General features: G+C 43.1%; 1 protein-coding gene across 5 annotated transcripts in view; it reads left to right on the forward strand.

Moving 5' to 3' along the window:
* Positions 1-24,696, forward strand: part of MCTP2 (multiple C2 and transmembrane domain containing 2) — a 98,217-nt gene that overhangs the window by 29,632 nt on the left and 43,889 nt on the right. For 3 of the 5 annotated variants that reach the window (XM_075575245.1, XM_075575247.1, XM_075575246.1), the window contains exons 5-12: positions 9,169-9,311; positions 10,046-10,122; positions 10,396-10,507; positions 11,363-11,398; positions 15,691-15,855; positions 17,135-17,265; positions 17,961-18,147; positions 19,465-19,558. In XM_075575245.1, coding sequence (XP_075431360.1) covers positions 9,169-9,311; positions 10,046-10,122; positions 10,396-10,507; positions 11,363-11,398; positions 15,691-15,855; positions 17,135-17,265; positions 17,961-18,147; positions 19,465-19,558 — 945 coding nt within the window. Of the gene's footprint in view, positions 1-9,168; positions 9,312-10,045; positions 10,123-10,395; positions 10,508-11,362; positions 11,399-15,690; positions 15,856-17,134; positions 17,266-17,960; positions 18,148-19,464; positions 19,559-24,696 lie in introns of those variants that run through there. The other 2 variants (XM_075575248.1, XM_075575249.1) reach the window with 2 other exon arrangements.

Here is a 24,696-nt window from a genome sequence, read left to right on the forward strand (position 1 = left end):
TCCTGTATTCAATATATCAAAGGTTTGCACAAACTTCCAGTTCTGTTTTTGGCAGGCGATGCACGTTCATTCTTTTTTTTTCTTATTTGTCCTGTTTTGTGTGCGGCATTCTGTGCTTGTTATTAAACATACACCTTTGTATACCGAGGCACTTCTGAGCAAGTGATGCCTCCGAAGGACACTCTGCATGGCGTGAATTGCACGATGCAAAGATATTGTACGTCATGTGACAATTGTACCAAATACAGAAGAATTTACAGTGTATCTGATCTCCGACGCGAGAGCGTTGGGGTTCAGCAGAATTTCATAATTTAATTATAAGGTTCCTTAACAAAAAAAGGTTAAAAAAAAAAAAATGAACCCCTCAGGTTATATTCTCTATGCAGTTTAGCTGCGTTCCAAGCTTGCATTTTCTGTTCATTCCACAAGAGGGCGCTGTATGTAATAAGTTACAAGAAATTGAAGCCTTGAAGGACGTACACTGTATACTCTGCGGTGAATTAATGAAGAGGTGCCTTTTTAACCCTTTGTAGGAGCCAGCAACATATGGTGGAGCCATAATGTTTGTTTTTTTCTTTACGTGACACTGCAATGCACAGACCATGTTCTGGAACCAAGAGTATTTGCCCTGGATAGGTTTCATTCTAATCCAGGTGGCGCAGGTATGCAGGTGGCGCAGGTATGCAGGTGGCGCAGGTATGCAGGTGGCGCAGGTATGCAGGTGGCGCAGGTATGCAGGTGGCGCAGGTATGCAGGTGGCGCAGGTATGCAGGTGGCGCAGGTATGCAGGTGGCGCAGGTATGCAGGTGGCGCAGGTATGCAGGTGGCGCAGGTTTGCAGGTGCCGCAGGTTTGCAGGTGCCGCAGGTTTGCAGGTTTGCAGGTGCCGCAGGTATGCAGGTGCCGCAGGTATGCAGGTGCCGCAGGTATGCAGGTGCCGCAGGTATGCAGGTGCCGCAGGTATGCAGGTGCCGCAGGTATGCAGGTGCCGCAGGTATGCAGGTGCCGCAGGTATGCAGGTGCCGTAGGTAGGGACTTATCGGAGATCACAAGGAGTGGACACTAACATTTGTATATTCCTATTTGAAGCCACTACTATATCCATTCTTTCATCTCAATTTTGGCTTTTAGTGTAGCCGAATTGATTTAAAAGATGAAAGAATGCCAATGTAACAAAACTAGACACAAGATATACATTGGGTTCTTGTAACTCCGACAGATGTCACCTGGAGGGCCTCGGAGAGGCGAGGTTTGGGGGTTCTGGGTCAACCTTGCATTTTAATGGCAAAGTGCTGACTTGAATCAGCGTTCCCTACTGATGTCTATGGGCACTGCTAATGTAGAAAAAAAAACTAAGAGTGGTCAGGACACATTTAAGAATAATTTGAGTACACGCACGCCACAAAGTGACAAGTGCACTGGAGTTGAGATTATGAACAAATTGGGAAGCTTTTAGTTTTGATGCATTAAAGTGCTTCGGTACAAATTAAATCACACAATTTTTCCTTGTCTTTGATGATGTTTTGGATAACGTGGCTAAATTACAAAATGTTGACATCAAACACCATGTAACCATTCGATGCATACATCGAATTAATGGAGGAAATAGCACCATCTTGTGGGAATCTAAAGTTCTGCAAAGACCTGTACACACCTGTCTGTGCCTAACGGGGCCTTCCTTGGGGAACAGAAATGTGTATATAGCAGGTTTTATTATATTTGCTTTTTCTGCACTACAGGTAAGTCACTTGTCAGACAATTTACACACAGCTGTGTGTGTGTGTGTGTGCGTGTGTGTGCGTGTGTGTGTGTGCGTGTGTGTTCTTTCCCTAAATCAGTAGATGCATGTTTTTAAAGCAGCAGTTCAAGCAATATCCTATGTGTTTTTTTTTTTTAATTAATCAGTTCTGTACTGTGAGAAAATACTTGTAGCATTTAAAAAAATATGTTTTAAAGACCCTTTTAATGTTTCTAATGTAGGAAGCATTTCCAAAGTGACAGCCCCCTTCCCCTTCTGATAGGCTCTGGCTCTTGAGCCCCGCCCTCTCTCTAGTGGTGCACCAATTGTATCTAGTAACTGCCCAGTCAATCATATTCCAGGACTACATTGCCCACAATGCTGTGCAAGAACTGAATAAAATAGCCCTGTGCAAGTGATTGATTACAGGAGACCGGATCGATCTGCAGCTTAGCTAATCACTTGTTAGTGTGCAGATTATATGTATATGATCACTTTGTGTGATAACAAAAGAACAGTAAAAGGATAGAACAAAAAAATCAGATGGTTAATGAGGTTTACCAAATGAAGAATAGATAAATAAGTGATATAACAAAGAACTCGCTGGTAGAGTGCCCAAGATGGCTTCCAAATCTCACCGTACCCCGCTCCCAGGCGCTCTCAGCATACCCCGCTCCCAGGGCGTTCTCGCCGTACCCCACTCCCAAGCTGCATATGCTGTGAAATACCTATTAATTAAGTAATAATCCCCAAAGAACAGGGCATTACTGGCAGTAATGCCCTGTTCTGAGGGGATTATTACTATTATAGGTTAAAGCAGTAAAATTCAGGGTATTATTGAAAACCCTGCTCTCTGGTTGGTTAAAATTCCGGGCATTATCCAATCAGTAATGCCCGGAATTTAAGCAGCAGAATGTGTAGTTTTCAATGTGTTTATTTCCAGCCAATCAGCTTTCAGAACAGCTGAGACAGGGCAGGGGATTCGTCTGATTGAAGTAACAGCTCTGAGACAGGGCAGGGGATTGGTCAGGACGTATCAGCCACGCACGGTTTGACTCCTCCCCCTCCCGAGCTGACTGAGATTTTCTGAGCAGATTCAGTAGAATTTGGGGGGGAAGGGGGGGGGAGGGGGGGAGGGAGGGGGAGGGAGGGGGAGGGGGGGGAGGGAGGGGAAGGGGGGGGGAGGGAGGGGGAGGGAGGGGAAGGGGGGGGGAGGGAGGGGAAGGGGGGGGGAGGGAGGGGAAGGGGGGGGGAGGGAGGGGGAGGGAGGGGAAGGGGGGGGGAGGGAGGGGAAGGGGGGGGGAGGGAGGGGAAGGGGGGGGGAGGGAGGGGGAGAGGGGGGGGAGGGAAGGGGGGGGGAGGGAGGGGGAAGGGGGGGGGAGGGAGGGGGAGGGAGGGAGGGGGAAGGGGGGGGGAGGAGGGGGAGGGGGGAGGGAGGGAGGGGGAGGGGGGAGGGAGGGAGGGGGAGGGGGAGGGAGGGGAAGGGGGGGGGAGGGTGGGGAAGGGTGGGGAAGGGAGGGGAAGGGTGGGGGAGGGAGGGGAAGGGTGGGGGAGTCTGCAAAGAAGTAAGTGGCTGTCTGCAGTTTCTTTGTGGCTGCAGTTTGTGTGTGCTGTGCTGTTGTATATCTGTGTAGAGGTGCTGTGTGTGTGTGTGTGTGTCAGCAGCAGTGTTTATGGGTGTAGCATGTGTGTGTAGCGGTGCTGTGTGTGTGTGTGGTGTGTAGAGGTGCTGTGTTGTGCTGTGTTGTGTGTAGAGGTGGGGGGGGGAGTGCAAAGTTTAGTAAGTGGCTGCATTTTTTATTGTGGCTGCATTGTGTGTGTGTGTTGTGCTGTTGTATGTGTAGCAGGAGTTTGTGTGTGTATAGAGCTTGTGTGTGTGTGTGTGTGTGTGTGTATAGAGCTCCAGTGTGTGTGTGTCAGTGTCAGCAGCAGTGTTTATGGGTGTAGCGTGTGTGTAGCAGCAGTTTGTGTGTGTGTAGAGCTGCTTTGTGTGTGTGTGTGTGTGTGTGTAGAGCTGCTGTTGTGTCTAGAGCTCGTGTGTGTGTGTGTGTGTGTGTGTGTGTACACAGAGGGGTGGCATTGTGTGATATAGATATCTGCAGTGTAAGCGTATATGGAGGTGGTTTCATGTATTTACCATTTTATTTTAATTAAAAAAATCTATTTAACTATACAAAAGTGTCTATTATTTATGAAAAAAGTCTAAATTTAGCCTATAATATGCCATTATTGCCTAGTTACTAGCTGACGAATCGAGCATTTGTGTTACTTGCAGTATATCAGATTTTGTTCTTTTAGCCATTTGGGTAATGTCGGACTGCATTTATTTTGGATCCCAAGCTGTATTCCTCTCGGACATCGCACATGGTGCTATTTACAGCTTGGGAAAGAAAACCGGGCATTTTATTTTTTGGGGCTGGCTAAATGAAATCGTCTTGTGAGGGCTGCTGCGTGCCAATATAAACTTCCTTTTTAAACATTTCCTGACCCAAGGTATATACTGTGTGGAATAAAGGCAGAGGAATTGTGTTATAAGGGAAAGGTTATGAGCAATTCAAGTTCTAGTTTAAGATATAATCGATTCGATCAATATTCTCCTCTCTATCCAATGTTTCAATATTTTGACGAATGCTGCATTCTGATTCTAGGTGGCAGTATTATACTGTACTATTTTCCTACTGTTACGGTCTCTTTATTTTTATCCAATGTATTTATTGTGCCTGACTTTGAACAATTTCTCACTCGGAGCAACACACAGGTTTTCAGGGCAGCCCATACCTGAGCAAGTTGTCTTAATTAACCAGTTAACGGAGCTCTCATTTTCACTAAGTGCTAATTAGAGAGATCTTGAATTCCTGGTTAGTTGGTTGCGCACAAGGAATAAACTTGGAGATCTACGAGTTTGACAAACTGTGCAATTACATATTCCTCTTTTGGGTCATTAGGAAGGTTTTTAATTAAACATGCATTTATTTTTTTTCTTCCTTCAACGATACCTGTTTACATTGGCTTGCCTGGTTAATTTTGCATAAATACTGTACCGCACACAACTACGAAACAAATCTTAATGTTTACTTTTGTAGGTAAGAATCAAACAAATGGCTTATTACAGTTGCTAATTCCCCAGCAAATCTGCTTTTCTTGGTACTGACTCCGGTTTACTTCCCCCAGATCAAATAAAGCGCCATCTACATTAATTTGTCCTTACCCGCCGGTCTGCGTCACTTCCCTGTGACCGTGGCCACTGCAGCGGGTGGTGAAGTGCTGAAGAAATGAAGCATTCATTTCATAGTGGAACTAAATTAATTGCGTTGATCTCTGCATGAGGACTTTGCTATTCAGCGCCTTAATGCTGATCCATTACTGGGGTATCAGAGTAAAAAGCTCAGCCCGGTGTTTTCTCGCTGTTTGCCACGGCCCATATTCCTGACCTGCTTTTATAATAATCCCATGCAACAAAGGAATCACCGTGGCCACTTACCTTACTACATATAGAATAACCCACCTCTGCAATTAGTACCACTTCAAAAGTACACCTTGTATTATTGGCACATGGGAATAATAATGCTTGGTCTGTTTCAGCAAACGGCGCAAACATAAAAATGATCCTTCATCTAATACAGGAGGAAACGCGTAATGGTAAAAATATGTAAAGTATTGTGGTTTTTTTGTTGGGAAAACCTCTTCCTTGGTGTTCTCTTAATGTTGGATTTTGAATGTGACGGACAATGGTTTACAGAGGTCCCCTCAGCCACCAGTGCGGGTCGTACCATTAATCCCAAATAATATCACAAGATGTCCGATGGAGGAGCCATTTGGGATGTTATGCGGATTTCATTTTTTTTTTAGACTTGTAGATCTGAGGGGATTTCTGGTAAGTGTGTGGGATTGGGGAGTGATACTAAACCGTTGGGGTGACCGGGTTTGAGACCCAGACCATTTAAGAGAGGCCTGCCATGTTCCCTCGAAAGGAGAAATCCATTTTTTTAAAATTTAAAATACAAGATTGAGGCAGGAGGTTTCTGTAAATGAACCCCGTTACTTTCAGCTCCGGGGACCCCTAGTTCCAAAAATAGTTGCCTCCGAAGGGGGTACCGGTATCTCGGTTTGCAGCAGTTTAAAGCTCCCGCGTCACGCTGGCCGATAGGACTGCAGAGGTTTGTAAATTTATTTTTTCTCTGACTGGAGGACTAGCAAGTTTGTTGTAAGTTTGTTGTAAGTGTGTTGTAAGTGTGTTGTAAGTGTGTTGTAAGTGTGTTGTAAGTGTGTTGTAAGTGTGTTGTAAGTGTGTTGTAAGTGTGTTGTAAGTTTGTTGTATATGGAAGCAAAAATCCCACATTTTGGGGTGGAAAAAAATGCACTTTTCATTCAGTGGATAGTTAAGTACAAAATGTACCGCTCTCATTTTTATTAAAGATGGGGTTGGGCGCCTCCACAAAGCGACGTTCTATTTCCGTAAACAAAAGTTGGGAACCTGAAGATCACTCTTCCAGAAATGCTCAATCGGCTCGGCTGTGCGTGTATATTAACGTGCAGACATGCTTGTACGTATTTTTGAACACGTAGGTGTTACTGGGGCTTTAAGCTGTCCTGTCAATTGTATGATCTCCAAGCGGCCGCTGCAGCCTTACCCAGCTGACTCTTTACTGAGCCAGACTAGTTGAGATGTTACAATCGCTGACAGTAAGACAATATGCTCAGATACAAAGCCTCCGTGTATTCAATTATTTTCTCCAACAATTAATGCTGCGCTAACCTGACACTTTTCCCCGTTTTTTTGCTTTGTAAACCGTCTCTCCCCACCCCCCCCTTTTTTTTTCTTCTTTTTTTTTCTTCATTAATTCCAGACATTAATATTTTCTTTCACGCAACTGCCGCCATTCACCCGTCAAACAGTGTGAACATTTATGTAGCTGTCGAGATGCCTAGGGATTACCCAGCATCCACTGCCTGTGAGAAAATGACACCACAGAAGGCCTACTTCTGAGATGTTTATTTGGAGAGTAAGCTGACAGGCATGACGTCCTGATCCCAGAGTGGCAATCTCATTTAATTAAAGGCCTCTTTTTTTTATTATAGTTTTTCCCCACTGTTTTTCTATCGGAATGATGGTTAAAATCTAGCTCTCATGAAAAATAAAAGGTTGCACAGTGAAGGGGGTCTTCTATTCTTCTGCAACTTGAAAGCTTGTCTTTTGCATTACTGGTACATAGAAAAGTTTTCTGTGTGTATAAAGAATGCCAAAAAGGCGTTATCTTTCTCAGCAAAAACCAAATGTATTATTTCCTTATGGCTTATTTTCAAGGTGATTTATTTTAAGTGCAATAGTGAGGTCCTATGGCATTTCGTGTGTGTGTTTTATAGCTCCACTTTTGCATTTGCAAACCATCCCAATTCAATATCTTAAAATTAAATGATTCTCCAAGCGTTGCTGGCAATGCTTTGGTGACGCTGTGTCTCTGTCGTACGCCTTTGCTTATCCTTATCTTGCATGTAATATAATGGTTGATTCTTGTAAATGTTCCTTCTTCAACGCGGTCTTCGTAATACATTTAAAACCACTGAGGTGTAGATGGTATTGAATGCTTTTTGTAATCTAAGAATCCCACCGGAATGGCGAATGGTAAATCTTATTCATTACTAAAGTTAAATTACTACTCGTACAAATTTGGATGTGGTCCATTTGTGTGTTATCCACTGCGAGAGCACACGTCCTCTAGTCTGAGCAAAATCCAGGGTCTGTTGCTGCCAATTAGTGAGTATCTTCATTAACATTTTGTAAATAATTGGGAGTCGACAGACTGGTCTGTAGTTCAAGTTTTTTGTCCCAATTCTTGTGGACGAGGATTACTATAGACTTGCTTCCTTGTTCTGACATTTTCCTGTTCTTCAAGCAGCGTGTAAAGAGTTTTGCAAGAATTTGCTCTCCTCCTTCCCCAGCTTCTATCAAGATATCAGTTGTAATTCTATCTTTTCCAAAGGCCTTCCCATTTTATGGCTTTTCTTGCCTTTGCCACTTCTGGGAGGATGCATTGCTGGGTTCTTTTCACTCCTCTGCTGGATTATGCCCAGTGTTCTCATATAATTCCATGTAGAAGTCCTCCACTCTCTGTAATCCATTGTGTTGTTTGAGTTGGACGATTTGCTCTTCTGAATCATGAGTCGCTGCTTCGTTTTTTTAATCTTTTGTTCTCTTCAGTTGTCTTCTTCACCATATCCCAGTAAAATGTTCTTACGTATTTATTCGGTTTTACATTTTGCGGCTTGTCTTACCCAGCCCTGCATATTCAATTCTTGCATTTTGGGATTGGTTAATTTCTTTTTGTTTCCTCAGTAACTCCTTTATCCGATATTTTCTTTTCCTGTTTTTTTTTTTGTTTTTTTAATCTTATTTTGAGTGTCCTTGCATTTAGAGCACACTGAAGTGATTGCAGCTCGTGTGGCAATTCTCTGCATTTTTTTCTTGATGTTTGTTTTTGGTCTTCTCAATCCGTCTTCTACTTTCCAGGTTTTTTATTTTTATTTTGCAGCACAAAAGTCGGTGTTCACTATTTTGTGTCAAAACTGTTAAGGACTACAGTCTCCAATCTTGTATGCTTGGATACAGTAGTCCATTTAATTCTTTATTCCATTGAGTCCACTTTCTATTTTGATTCTTCTTAAAGCAGGAATTAATGATGTATAATTCTGTAGATTCTATCAATCTGTCCCCACATTAATTACTGTTACTGTAGCCATACTTGCCAACTGAAGCCCCCATCCTTTTACTGGGCGCCAATCTGCATTGAAATCATACAGCCAAGTGAATGATGGTTCTTGCTGCTCTTTCTGATGAACTTCCATACTCCCGGATGTTGTTTCTCCAGCTCTTAACGATGAAGCCGTCTCCACTGATTCTTCCATTGTCTATACCTCTGTAATATAATAGGTGTCTGCTTTTGAGCTCAATCAGGCCTTCATTTTTCATTTTTTCTTTTTTTTTCTTCTTCTTACTTCACGAAGGCCAACAATATCCCGTTTAATCTTTTCACGCCCGTGTTCCAGTTCTTGCGGTGCTGCTTCACTGGAGAGTCCAGCAGTTGTACGCAGCCAGATTTGAGGTTTGAATAATCTCTCTTGTTAAACCCAACGGTGATTCTTACCACCCTCTTCCTGAATGCCGTCAAACCCAGGGTCAAGCCATTGCTTTTCGGTGTCCTACTGTATATTTGAGGTTGAAGTCTTGCTTGCTACAGTATGCCGGCTTCATTTGCATGTCGGCATGTACACTTAGCCGGGTATATTGTGGAAGCTTTCCTAGTACGGATAAACCTACCAGCACAAGCACCAATATACATCTTACTGAGCACCCAATGCCACCTTCCTGCCACTTTTGAGACAGTGATATGAGTGTTTGGTACATTTGTTAAAATATTTGCAATCCTTCCTCAGGTACCAGTGACCCCTATGTCAAGTTCAAACTCGGCAAGAAGACCTTGTACAAAAGTAAAGTCATATACAAGAACCTAAACCCAGTATGGGATGAGACCCTCGTGTTACCGATCCAGAGTCTCGATCAAAAATTGCACATCAAGGTAATTTATTATACAGAAGTGGTCCCGGTGATTTTGTAGTTGGCAGTTTAACCACAAGACATGTTGGGTATTTGGAAAGAAAACAAAGACAGAGGCCGTGATCATCTCCTCCGTGTATATCTTCACTGTTCATCAACAGCGGGTCAGACATTATCATTAAAAGCGCAATTTCTGCGTGGCAGGTTGTGTTTTTTTTTTTTTTTTAAACATACAGTATTTTAGCACATTTTAGTCTTTAAAGCTGCAGTTCAAACAATATCCTATATGTGATATATATATTTTTTTTAATCCGTTCTGTGCTGATAAAATACTTGTAACACTTTTTTTTTTTAAAGGCCTTTTTAATGTATTATAATGTAACAAGCATTTCTATAGCAACCATTTACAAAGTCGCATCCCCTTTCTCTTCTGAAACGGTCTCTGGTACACCCATTTTGCCTTCTCTATACCAGTGCACCAATTGTATCTAGTGACTGCCTGGTCACATGATCTTCCCCACAGAACTTTGCATCTTTGGGTTCTCTTCTGCGGCACTGACAGTGGTTTTAGTAAACCCCTGAGCCAAATCTTTGCTGATCGATCGGCAACTTAGCTCTAATCACTTGTCAGTGTGCAGATTGTATTGATGCACATATTGAATATATTTAAAAAAAACAATTAAAAGGCACCTCAACTGCAGCTTTAATGCGTGATATGTATTTATTTACTCATGTATTTTATTTTTACTCTCTCAGGTGTATGATCGAGACTTGACAACCGATGACTTCATGGGCTCCGCTGTTTTAGTACTTCAAGATCTGGAACTCAATAAGTAGGTTCTTCTGATATAATACGATTTTTCTGCCATGTTTAATACCGACTTCTCTTGGGGGTTAATGGCTTATCAGACATAAGTGTGTGTTACAGTTTACATTCACCTTTTTTATAACGCGTCATTTTCATAGTCCAAGCAAGTTCACATTACACAATTCATTGTACGTACAACTTGTGTATAGTGCTGCAATGCATCAGCCTGAATTTGGCAGATTCTGGCCTTTGTGAAATGTGGATACTCGAGTTTTTTTTTTTGTTCTCCCTTTTATAGGACTGCAGAAAGAGTGTTTAGGCTGCAAGATCCGAACAGCTTGGAGCAGGATATGGGAGTGATTGTGACAGACATTAGTCTGTCCATCCGTCAGAGAGACCCCAAAACAAATGTAAGTGTTTTATTTAGGACATGGAGCTGATTTGCTGCAGTGTGTGCACAGTACAAGGTGTGAGATTTGGTTCTGTATCCCACCAGCCTGTACTTCTGTGGTTTCACCTTCCATGAAATAGTAGCAGTGAAGAAATGGAACTATCTGAGTTGGGGGACATCAGCCCAGTAGTTACGGGGTTGACCTAGAAAACAGAAGCTTCTATGGGTTCTGTTCCAGCCTCTGTCTGATATTGTGCAAATGTTTTATACAGAATACTCCGCTCACTGACCGGGCGCTGAGGCCCACTGACCGGGCGCTGAGGCCCACTGACCGGGCGCTGAGGCCCACTGACCGGGCGCTGAGGCCCACTGACCGGGCGCTGAGGCCCACTGACCGGGCGCTGAGGCCCACTGACCGGGCGCTGAGGCCCACTGACCGGGCGCTGAGGCCCACTGACCGGGCGCTGAGGCCCACTGACCGGGCGCTGAGGCCCACTGACCGGGCGCTGAGGCCCACTGACCGGGCGCTGAGGCCCACTGACCGGGCGCTGAGGCCCACTGACCGGGCGCTGAGGCCCACTGACCGGGCGCTGAGGCCCACTGACCGCCCGCTGAGGCCCACTGACCGGGCGCTGAGGCCCACTGACCGCCCGCTGAGGCCCACTGACCGCCCACTGACCGGGCGCTGAGGCCCACTGACCGCCCACTGACCGGGCGCTGAGGCCCACTGACCGCCCACTGACCGGGCGCTGAGGCCCACTGACCGCCCACTGAACAGAATGATGCTGCTTTAAAGCTTTGTGTATTTTTGGTATTTGCTTATTTTGCTTCAAAATATTTGATCTTTTCCCTCTATTGCATGATCTTCGTGCAGAGATGGTCCTCGCGGAGGATACTTGGTGTTTCCAAGGTAAAATATTCCTTCAATTATTTATTTATTTTTTTAACACATTTCTGTATGAATGCGTATTTTAGAACAGGAGTTTGTCTTGGAAAAAGTTTATGGTTAAAACCGAGGTACTCCAGTCCTCAAGAGCTTACCCCCACACCCTTCATCAGGTCACGTTTTCAGCATATCCCTGCTTCAGCACAGGTGGCTCGGTCTTCGACTGGAGTTGAGAACACCTGGATTAAGTGTAAATGTGTATATAATAATATAAACATACACAGTTTAAATGTTGGCTTTTTGAAGGTGTGTGTGTGTGTGTGTGTGTGTGTGTGTGTGTGTGTGTGTGTGTGTGTGTGTGTGTTACATGTGTTTTTTTGTTTTTGTTTTTTTAAATACATTATTTTCCTTAGTAAATTTATTGTGCTTTTTTAAAGTCCCCAAACCGTGTCACAAATAAATGCATTGCTAGTATTTTGACTGTATAGAGCAGTGCTTATTCGTATAAAAGTGCTTATTTGCCACCTTTGATATCATCCCTTACAATTATGTGAAAAGTGTGACTGTCTGTACATTATAAAATGAGACGAGTCTGTGCCACTGTTCCCGCAGAGCTCTCTGGAGTCCAAATTAGCCCAAATACTGTCTCCTCCTGTCATTGCTTGTCTTGTGTCTTTGCATTTTGAATGCTGTTAATAACCACGATAAGACTGTGTGCATTATGTTGGCAGGTCATTTAGTTCCCAAGGCTCTGGCTAACATCTTAACATCCCACTAATAAAATGCAAGGGATGCCAAGGAATGATAATAGATTAGTAAAAGGAACCTGGGTATGTTCTTACTCTGTCAATGCTAGGAGGGAGATTTATACCCACTGCGGGGGTCATCGCTCTTACTGGAATGGATATGCGTGCAGTAACCGCACCATTTCCAAACATGACCGCCAACTCTCATTACGGCTTCCTCCGGTTATCCATTAAAAAAAATTGACGTCAGACAATTGGGGATGTCAATCATCGTAAATAATGTTTGTACACCTTTAAAACTCGGACCTGATTTCTGCAGCACTGGATGCATGAGTTTTATTTCTTTATTTTTACCCCCAAGGGTTGCATTACTGCCTTATGGCCAGTAGAGGGGAGCAAAACATTAGTTCTACCAGTCTGTTATACGCTTATTTTTCCTGCAGGGTTTAGTGTGTGAATATATACTGCAATTTAACGCAGGAAGGAATTTCCCATAATGTTTAAAGGGGGGAAAAAAACCTGACAAACAGTTGTATGTTGTAGTTTATTGATTCTGCTGCTGCACTAAAACAGCAGTACATCAATAACCGTCTTTAGTTAGAAAACGCTGGTCTGTAGAGCAGTGCTGAAAACGGCATTAAGATGAGAGCGCTAAAATGTGAGCAGGGGGAATTCTGGTTTCACGGCGAGGCGGTGGAAATCCAGCCAGTGCGAAGCATAGTGGGGTATAATGTAGAGAACTCTCCTGTATCAGTGGGGGAATGGAAAATAAACTGAATTTAAAACCTCATTGAGAGCGGGCACCACATATTACTGTTTAAATGTGAAATATAAAGATAGGAGATGGGAATTATCAACATTTTATAATGGATTTCTCAGACGCTTTCTTTCAGGACCGCAATGTTATCTATTTTTTAATTTTATTTGTATGGCGCCGACATATTCTGCAATGCAGTACAATGTGGAAGGGAGGAAAAAACCTTGTGTGCTGAGTACATATACTGTATGTGAAGACAACAAGAGACCTTGGGAAAGAGGTTCCTGCCCCAAGAGGGGAGACTCGGAGTAGTGTGTGCGCCTTGGGGTGCTAGCGAGGGTTTGGCGATCAGTGTTCCGAGTGTACGGGTCTAGTATGAAAGTAACAGGAATGTGATCAGGGGCTGAACAGGTCTGCTTGGAAAAAGTGTCTTTAAAGAAGACAAACGCTCTTTCCAGGTATTGTTGGTTTCATGTTTCCCATGTATACACAAGAATATATTTCTTTTAACAAGCCTGTTGTTAATATGAGTGGTAACGCTACCTCTAGAGCAGCGTTCCTGACCTTTTCTACGTTGTGCAGCCCCTGCTGAATAATATTTGTTCTGCGATGCCCTATTTAATCGGTCTTATTTCCGCCTACTCAGACTATCGCTAAGAAAACTGTGTGACCGATCCCAGACAGTATATGGGGAAATGCCCAAACTGCCCCTCCGTGTGTGCAGACCGCATGGGTGGTACAGTTGTCAATCACTGCGGGTGTCTTCCAAAGTCACAATGCATTGCTGCTGTGAATGCAAAGCCACTTTGGACGCTCCTGCTGTAAGTGACAATACCCACGCTAAGTTGCAGTTTGGGATCTTACAAAGTGTGCAGTCCCCACACGGGTTCAGGAACCTGCTATACAGCTGTGGATCTGCTATTACTCCTTTTTGGGGTGAACCCCTAGATGACCCTTCACAAATCCCTAGGGGTTCCCGAACCCTCAGTTGGGAATCACGGCTGTCAAAAACAAACCTCTTATTTGGTGGTATTTCAGTTGTGTGGTCACCACCTGTCCTGTATTTATTTACCACTTTGGCAAAATGACCTGAGATTGAATGCGCTATACCTATATCATTATTGACGCCGGATAATATCCCCAATCTGACATTAACTGGAAATCCAGTCCGTGGCCGTCACCACCAGATTGGACGCAATATACGGCATCATGCTTTCATCACTCCTGGATTTAGGGCCTTCTTGCATTTAATATCTACGCTGTCAGGGGAAGGAATAAACGGATATCTTTGAACGTGTTAAGATCACATTTACGGAAGCGCCAACATCCCACGATGTGCTTCAGGGAATGAACAAAGCTGTAACAATGAGGAGGTTTGAAGGGACCTTCATGGTGATACTGAAACACCGTTTCAGCCGAGTGTTGCTGTTTAGTGCAACGTGACCTCAATCCTCCCTCCCACATTACCATGGGGTTAACGCTTTTTGTTAACCCATTGCTTTGCAGGGCCCTCTGGCAGCAACTGGGTTAAATATTCCTGCGACACAAAGGGTCAAAAATACTGTATCTGATGTGTTTTTAGGAAAGTGGACAAAAACAACCGAAGAGGGGAAAAAAACGAATTGAAGAGCATCACTTCAAACATGACTGCATTAAACACGGCGATGTTCAAAGTATGACAGAGATAGATCAAGCCTTTGATGGGAAGTGGATATTTCCCAGGGACCCTTACAAGCAATAATCCAGATGTTATGGTGTAATGCAGCGAGTGTCCACGGATAGATGCAGAGATCAGCCAAGCGGAGCCTGCTGTAGGCCGTGCCTCTCCACTCCCATGCTGCTCGGCCATATGGAAGTAATCTCATGTCCCCTTTAATAGCCAGCTTTGGATTCCATTTTCACAAGGCTCGTACGGCTAAGTGGAGCTGTTTTTATGGACAACTCGGATAGAAGCACTTCCAAGATAAACATTCAATTTGAAATTAGGACATACCAGGCCACAAAATTATTTTAGGGCATATTTCATGGAAGCGCTGCCATTTTTCTTCGGCAGCTGCCAGACTGCAGGATGCTCTTTTGATCCCTGGTACACATTACTCCCAATCGTATTTAAAAGGATTTACAAAAAAAATTGGAAAGTTTAGAGAAGGGGGATGTGCTGTGACTTTGAAGTATGTTCATGGGAATAATTATTCTCCCCCCACCCCCTTATTCTAAATCTTACAGGCCAGAAAGAGAGAGACTGGCTTCAGCTCTTGTGCCCGCAGTTTAAAACAGACCTTCGAATTTATGAATCGAATTGTATCTTGCTTTTATTGGCACGGCGGAGTTATTGGGTTCTGTGTCTTGAAAAGTCAAAGTTCATTCGAGATCAGTCTATTTCGGTTCTTTTTTTTCCCTAGAAGTTCATGGGTTTAAACGTGCTTTCCGTAAGCGTATGTTTCAGCTTTTATTACTTCGGATTTCACCTCTTTAAAGCCTAGAAGTTTATTTGAACCTTACATTCTTTGGATATTTTAGATATACTTTGTGCATTATAAAATTGATGTCATTCTAATACCATTTTAACGGTGCTGTGGCTGGAGAGCTGATGCCACTCATGCGCCAAGGTTTTTTTTTTTTTGGGGGTGGGGGGGTTTGCCGGTGTAATTGCTTTGCGTACTGATAAAATGTACAGACTGTGTTTCTCAAGTAAATGTTCTAACATTTTCTTTCTGGCTTTTCTTACCGGACGCATTGCTATTACCTCTGGTAGTAATTAAAAAAAAAAAAAAGGAGAAAGTGTGTTGTAATGTGTCATTTATTTATATCAGGCAACGTCCACGCCGAACCTCGGGCTGTCCGAGTCCCTGCGGAAGAGTCAGCTCTGGAATGGAACCGTCGGCATCACGCTGCTGGATGGGAAAAACCTTTCCGAAGGCGTCCCGTTTGATTCTTTTGTGAGGTTCAAGCTGGGAGATCAGAAGTATAGAAGCAAGGTAGGTTTTCCTGCAGGTCCCGGGCCGGTATGCTGACGTACATTGCTACATTCGCTTCAATGGTTTTTCCCTCAAAAGGAATGTTTCATCTTTCTGCGTAAATCCCCTGATTTTTTTTTTTTTTTTCATTACATGATCCACTGCTTACATGGCCAATTGTGTTATATTGCCAAGATGTTTCCCCAACTGAAGCCCTTCTGTTTGCGCCTTTTATATAGTATTGAGGTGTGTGTGTGTGTTCCAGAATACAACATCATTATCAGAACGTGTCTCATGAGTTTTTAAACCGATACGCTCTGTCCTGTTCTGCCTGACACGTCGTTAATACGTTGTTTTATTAGTAACTGCGTTACATTTGCGCGGCTTTGCAATTGTTCCAGGATATTCTCCTCGGTTAGGCCTGGCTGCCGCTCGGAAACGCCATGGGCATTGTGTGAGCCAATTCGTTGTGCTGCAAAATTGTGTTGTCAAGTCTGACTTTTGAAAAACAAAACATTTAAATCCTGTTTAAAAACCTTTTTAGGGCCTTAATCTACATAATTATATATAGTCTGTGACATAATTATATATAGCCCGTGACATAATTATATATAGTCTGTGACATAATTATATATAGCCCGTGACATAATTATATATAGTCTGTGACATAATTATATATAGCCTGTGACATAATTATATATAGTCTGTGACATAATTATATATAGTCTGTGACATAATTATATATAGCCTGTGACATAATTATATATAGTCTGTGACATAATTATATATAGCCTGTGACATAATTATATATAGTCTGTGACATAATTATATATAGTCTGTGACATAATTATATATAGTCGGTGACATCATTATATATAGCCCGTGACATAATTGTATTTCGTCCGTGACATAATTGTATTTCGTCCGTGACATAATTATATATAGCCCGTGACATAATTATATATAGTCGTGACCTCATTATATATAGTCCGTTACAGTCGGCTGGGCTATTTATTTATTGCTCGGCCCAAAATGGACTATATGGCCACTTCAGACTAGACAGAATTACCGGATCCACGTGGATTACGCCCTACAGCACCGAGCTCGCCCTTTGGCACTGAAGTTAAATTGTAACATTACGGTGCCAGAGAAGATATTTTGTGGCGTTTTCACTGTATTGCAATTCTGATGTGAAATGTACCCCTGCCAGATGGGGCTGTTTTAAACTGCTTAATGTGATGTTTCCGTTGTAATGTGAATAACCATATTAAAGTACATGTCATAACTGCATGTTTTCTAGACACTGTGTAAGAGTGCAAGTCCTCAGTGGAGGGAACGCTTTGATTTTCACTACTTCTCTGACAGGATGGGCATTTTGGACATTGAAGTATGGGGAAAAGATAACCGGAAACATGAGGAACTATTGGGGACGTAAGTTTGTGTTTTGTGTGTGTTTTGTGTGTGTTTTGTGTGTGTTTTGTGTGTGTGTGTTTTGTGTGTGTGTTGTGTCTCTGGTCTGACTCTTTCAATTCATCCCAGCATGTTTATCCATTTAAAGGTTAAATAAGTGTGTGCGTCCGTGTCCAGAACCAGCATTGTCCTCTTGCAAAACGTTATTCCTGTTCTCGACATTTTGGTCCACGTTGGAACCTTCATCCTGATACAGATCCAATGATAACCAACCGGCTTTCTTTGTCTCTGTAACTTAAAAACTGGGAAAGGTGCTGCCGATTTTTTTTTTTTTTTTCTATGCTCCAGGGTAAAACAAAATGGCGGCTTTGAAGCTCACATGGGCCAAATGGAAGTGTTTTTAATGAGCGCATTCCTCCGGCCTTGCTTCCGGCACGCGGTAGCATCCTTAGGGGCCCTCAACGTCCGTCACAATAGACCAATGTGTCATGTTAAGTCTCGCACATATGTGACTCATGGCGGTGAAGGTTCATGTAATAAAATTTAAGGTGCCGAAAAAGCAGAAGTCGCATTGTAACATAACATAAATGTGCCCATCCCTCATCCATTCAATAGAGCGGAATAGAGATTAGGCGTATTTCATTGCTGGAATATATGTATTGGGCGGAATGATTTATTGATACAATGTTTAACATTTCAATGTGTTCCTTTTTTAGGTGTAAAGTGGATATTGCTGGGTTGACCAGTGAGCACATCAATTGCTTGGAGCTGCCCTTGGAGAATAACCGCGGGACAATACACATGTTGATCGCTCTTACACCTTGCACTGGCGTCTCTATTTCTGATCTGTGTGTCTGCCCCCTGGCTGATCCGAGCGAAAGAGAGCAGATAAAGCAGAGATATGTGAGCGCCTTATTCTGCTTTACCTTTCGTAGCTTTGTCATTCATCATTTTCTTCCCCCCCCCCTAGTTTTTCACACTAATATTCCATTAAATAAGGCAATTTGATGTAGCAGCTCAATCCATGCGCATTACTAATACAAGAACTCATTAGAACACTTGCAAAATCCAAATGTCAACTTAGATTGTAAGCTCTCCGGGGCAGGGATTTCCTTTCCTGTTGTGTGACTTTGTTGCACTTATTGTATTCTAACTCCCTGTACTGTATTCTCTTGTAATGTGTGGGCTGTATAGATAGAGATTAGAGATTGAGATAGAGATCTACATACATCGCAGGATGCAGTGGCACAGATTCATTGCCTCCCATTTGAAGGGGAATTAAGGTGTGATGACGTTTTGCATCCTGTAGTGTATCTGGGGTAAGAGCTGTATTTATATTTGTTATTTATCTAATTCCAATAGTGCTAGCATCGCTTTACAAAAGCTACAACACAAGGAGTTAGAATACAAGATGTGCAACAAACAAAATTGGACAAAAAGAAATCACTGCCCCGTTGAGCTTACAATCTAAGTGGAATGGTGCATGTACCCTTCGTCAGTAATACTGGAATTTTGAATATGCTCTTACTATCTGCTAATCGGATATGTTTTGCATCCACCAATGGAGCAGGTTATAAGTTATGGAGTAAGATGAGGTTCTATGAGCAAATACCAGTCTCGACCAAATCAACCCGAGTAAAATGTATGACACTTGGGAAGAAGTTACAGATAATGCAGTTGATCAGTGATGGGATAATAACATTTTCAGAGAGGGAATTCATTGCAGGGTTACATGATATTAATACAACCTACTGCAGGGTTTGTTTGAAAAGAGCTTGGTGGGCTAAAGACCACATTTTCGGGTGAATTTATTACACAACACATTGCAATTTTACTTATTCATGCATTTAGAGACCATTGCACGTGATTCCATCTGAGAAGAAGCGAGGCCTATGTATTTCTAAATGTAAAGTATTGAGCAAAGTTTCCTGGAAGCAATACATTTAAAATAAATAAAACTCCACTGTCACAATGCCAGCCTCTCCGGCAGTGAACGGGTTAAGTGGCATGAGTGCAGAAAATTGCTGGGTTATTTTTTTTTTTTTTTTTAATCCAGATAATTATACCTTATAGAAATTAAAATATTTCCTGGTCCATTTTGTTTGTGTTTTTCTTTGCAAACATACACTTCAGATGAGAGAATGAAACAATGTAGTAAACTTCTGGTTGTCAAATGTATGATTTTAACCTCCTGCTGTGTTGATTTTTTGCGTTTTTTAGTGCGTGAGGAACTCCTTGCAGAATTTGCGGGATATCGGCTTTTTGCAAGTTAAAGTGTTGAAAGCGGAAGACCTGTTGGCGGCAGACTTCTCAGGTACTGTCCTTATTTTCAGCATCTTGTTTGTAATATAATCTTAGTTGATAAAGTGGCCTGTTTGTAGCCACACGCCATATTGATGATCTCATGTTATAATGCACCTGTTCCGTGCTGAACGACGATGATGATGCTGCTTTAATCACGTGCAATACTTGTATGTAAGAGGGCACCGCTGCACAAAGTGCGCGTGTCAACTGAAATCTGGGAAGATGCTGGAGAAGAAGTAGAGAAAGTTCTTGCGACAGTCTTTTGCATGTTGCTTGAACAGAAAAATTCCAGAGCAATGGAGTAATGCCATAGTTCTTATTAACAGACCATTTCCATCACATTTGGAATCACCCACAAAGTTCTCCTTCCTTTTTAAGGATCTCCACTCACCTGCTCCTCCCTACATATCCGCTCTGATCAGTCGCTTTGCCCCTGCTCGTCTCCTGCGCTCTACCCAAAACTGTCTCCTTTCCACCGTCTCACCTCTACAGCTCTCTCGCCTTAAACCCTTTTCCCTCACCGCACCTTACCTGTGGGACTCCATTGCACGCTGTATACACCAAGGACCGGCTCTCCCCACATTCAAGACCAAACCTGAAAACTCACCTCTTAAAGCGACAATCCAAGCCGGCGGATTTTTTGTGAATTGTTTTTGTAGCTATATCTATATAATATTTAAGCGGGGAGTCTCCTAATCTGAACCCCATTCATTTCAGCTCCGGGAACCCCCTGTTTCTGTAGATACTTATCACCAAATTAGGTGCCGGTAGCCGCTCTGCTCTGCCGGAGCTGCTACTGGCACATACTTCGGAGGCAAGTATCTCTGGAAGCAGGGGGTCCCCGGAGCTGTAATTAATGGTGTGTGTGTGTGTGTGTGTGTGTGTGTGTGTGTGTGTGTGTGTGTGTGTGTGTGTGTCTGTCATCCAATAGCCTGGACTCATGTCTATTGTTCCACAGTCACTCTGCCATCTACTGCACTTATCCCCTCACCTACTGTCTGTAAATTTCCAAACATACCACTTAGATTGTAAGCCCTCCGGGACAGGGATTTCCTTTCCTATTGGCTGACTTTGTTGTGCTTCTTTTATTATAATTCCCTTTACTCTATTGTCTTTGTAAAGCGCTGAGTACATACACATACATATACATACATATATACATACATACATACATACATACATACATACATACATACATATATACATACCCACCCACCCACCCACTCACCCACCCACCCACCCACCCACTCACCCTCAAGAACTACAGACCAATAACTTTCAAGATTTTTACAACCATACTCGCTAATAGGCCGCCACAGACCCTGAACTTTGCCCAGCCTAGAGAACAAGTGGGATTTCGCAGTGGATACAACACAGTGGGCCACATCCAAGTCATAGAAGAAGAGATTTCCAGAAATAATTAATACAATCTACCATTCAGTTTTGGATTTGTAGATCATGAAAAAGGATTTGTTTCGGTCTACACCTCGGCGGCTTTAAATGCATTGGGAAGTGACCGTGTTGAAGTGTAAATTGATATTATAAACCATTAGATTACATGAACATTGAAGCAAGATAAGGATCAGATGGAGGAATGGCAAGGAGGCGCCGTGTCGGCAATGCTTTTCATAGCAACACACGGAAAAATTATTCAAGGATGCTGAATTCAGAAGAAAAAGCAATTCAAAACATTGAATACTTTAGTCACCTACAACTTGCAGATGACATGATTTTTGCCAGAAGTGTAGAAGACCCTCCAACACATGAGAACTTGCCGACGCAAGTAAGGTAGTGGGCCTCCATATGAACGTCCACAAGACCAAAGTGATCAATGTATCAACTTTGTATCAATGTATCAAATTTGGAAGAAACAATCTTTGAAGGGAACCTTGTACTGGGCCTCGAGAGGCATAACCTGGGTATTCTGCCTGTACTCATGTATTACTGTGAAACCTAAACCCTAAATACGACGATAATCCAGAAGCTTCAGACCTTTTGACTTGGTATGGAGAGATGCATGCTGGGCGTTACCCAAAGATACAGGGAAAAGAGATGCATGCTGGGCGTTACCCAAAGATACAGGGAAAAGTATGAATGGGTTCAAAACCAAACAAAAGTTTGACCATCACGAGGATGAAGAAATTCAAATGGCAGTGGACCAAGCAGATTGCAAGAAGAAATTACCCTTGTTGGACAAAGATGACACTCTAGTGGATTCCAAGGTTAATTAAAAGACTTGGGCAATGACCAAAAGTAAGATGGGAGGATGAAATGTGAATTTGTTGCAGCTCAGTGGAGAAGAGCGGCTTGCAACCGGAATATCTGGAAGAACATTGGCACAGCCTTCATCCAGCAGGGGATCGATGAAGGCTGAAGGTGAACGTGAGATAGCGAGATGTCCATGTGAACTTTACATTTTATAGCTTTGTACAATTATACTTCATATGAATCATGCAGCCACTCATGGAGGCATATTTCCAGATCAAAGGCCAGCAGGTAGGAGACCTGTTACTTTTTTTTAGCCCTCAATTATACATGGAGAAACGCCTTTAATGTAACTAAATATATCCAAGACCAGTGTTGCTGGTCAAGGCAAGAACTCAAATCGTGTCTTTGTGGATTGAAGACGAACACCTCAGGCAGAGGCCATGGTAGGCGCGCCTGTCGCTGGGGCGATCCCTGCTTGTGGCATCTGATGGAGGTGACGGGGAGGCGGGGCTTGTGAGATCACATGAGCGGTTCGCCATCATTGGCTGAACCGCTCCCGTGACCTGGCCGTCCCGCGACAATCAAATATTTTATCGCACAAAAAATCGTGCACGCGAGCTCTACGGCCGTCCTTATTGTGGTACGGCCATGTGTTTGCGGCGTTCTCGCCGCAGCGGTGCGTCTGCATTTAAGCTTTTCTTTTTCTCTCCACTCCCCCTTCCACATTAAACCTTTGCTGGCTCTTGGTTATGAATTTACATCTTGGCATTCTGTTATGCCAACCGCCCAACTCCTGTGTTTATCCTGAGAACGTTTCAATGTGTTAAAACCTATGGCACGTACAAGATTCCTGTGTGTGCAGCTTCAGCTGCAGGAATACGGACTGCACCGGTATCATTTCTCACATAGCATATTTCGTATACTACTTCTACAATGTTATGATTGCTCTGCAGGGGTTTACGGAGCAATGCTCTGCAGGTCTGTGGTAACACTGGGTTAATGATTCTGCCAGTTCTGTTCCTGTGCTCCTTCGGGGATTGTGTAGGGTGGTTGGTGGGAAGCAGCATGCACAGCCCAGTTTATTTGTTGAATACGAATCTTGCTCTCGCCGCCCACAACGAGAGCCAGTTCCATTTGAACCGCTGTATAGAGATTTTGATGCTGTAAATAATTGTTTTGTCAATGTGAAATGACTTTTCTGCCTCATTGACTAGTTTTTATACATGTGCATGTTATTTGCACAGATTGCGTTTGCTCACTGACCAAGAACCATGTTCAGAACACGAAATTACAGGGTGCAATCGTGTTTTTGTTTTTGTCATATACCACTTTGCATTTTAAGTAGTTTATTTGCCGTCATTAACGCTTTCAGAGCCGCAGGGGCAGCAATATATTGCTGGGCAATGTTTGCGATACCTTTTAGTCTCTTAAGAGTTAATGTTTTGGAACATGTTCTAACTTTTACATGTAAACTTTATAGCGGAGTTCTCCGCAAGGGGTTGGATCAGAAAACATTTGGAGTAGAAGGGCAACAAGCTTATTGTAATGTAACCGTACCTACATTTAAAGACATGAAAATAATTATTTACATTTTTTTCCTATAATTTAGAACATATGACTTAGTGTTACATTACCATACATGTGTGTTGGTGTCACATTACCATACATGTGTGTTGGTGTCACATTACCATACATGTGCGTTAGTGTCACATTACCATACATGTGTGTTAGTGTCACATTACCTTACATGTGCGTTAGTGTCACATTACCTTACATGTGCGTTACGGTGTCACATTACCTTACATGTGCGTTACAGTGTCACGTTACCTTACATGTGCGTTAGTATCAAACATTGATCATGTTATACTAGTACAGAGGGTCCACTGTCCACATCAGGATAACAGGGCACCAGTGGAAGGGTCCTGCTTTAGTCTTACACCCAAATCTAGTACCTGGCTATTTAAGTCCATTTTAGGTTGCCCTCCGTATGTCAGTATGAGGCGAAGGTGTGGTCACGGGTGTGAGAGACTATATTTATTAGACACTTCTGTATTTAAAAAAAAAAAAAAAAACAATATTACCTTGGGACCGGTCAGGAAGGGGGAGCTGATGGGATCAATTAAGTGCAGCCAGTGCCTTTGAATTCGGCCTGTAAAGCAAATGACCGTAACAGATTCTTAACCTAAAATCGAATGGCCAAACGATCGCTTACCTTACACCAAACAAATCAATGTACAAGTGCTGAAGTCATACACCTAAAACACTTATTCTGTCCAGATAATGGTCTATTGCGATGGTCTTTTGTGTGTGATGGCTGGTAACGTTTATGGATACCCAGTGTAAGTTTCACTGAGAAAATTACACCACTAATACATATCAATTAAAAACAAACTGTGTTTTGGCCAAGGTGACTTTCTCATTTAACTGTTTCAGTGTCAGAGATTGACTACACAATGCCGTTCTGGCACAGACTGGGTTACAGACACATTTTCTCTGCCCACTCTTCTGGGGACCAATGTCAGATTCGATTTTAAGAGTAACTAATGAATTTGCAAAATTCACCCATATGCCTGTAACCCCCTGTGTCTCCTATCAGCACAGGACATGGACCCTTTAAGAATTGCATTCCACTGGACCATGTGACTGGGCGTAGCCAGTGGTGTGACAGTTGGTGACAGTTGGAAAGGGAGCTGAGGGAGTGAGGGTGTACAGGCCCATCCTGCTCAGAGTCCATGCAGGACCCCTAAGAGAGGGGGAACTGCAGAGAGAGAGAGTTGCCCCACTGGACCAGTGCAGCAGCAGGGCCCAGCAGAGACCAGGACCTGACAGTGTAGAGGGAAGCAGGCAGACAGTGGCTACTACAGAGAGATTAGGGAGCCCAGCTGTGCAGGAATTACACCAGGTTGGAGTGGGTGAGCTAACCCACAAAGGATATAAACT

This window comes from Ascaphus truei, chromosome 18 (assembly GCF_040206685.1).
Source record: "Ascaphus truei isolate aAscTru1 chromosome 18, aAscTru1.hap1, whole genome shotgun sequence".
Classification (NCBI taxonomy): Eukaryota; Metazoa; Chordata; class Amphibia; order Anura; family Ascaphidae; genus Ascaphus; species Ascaphus truei.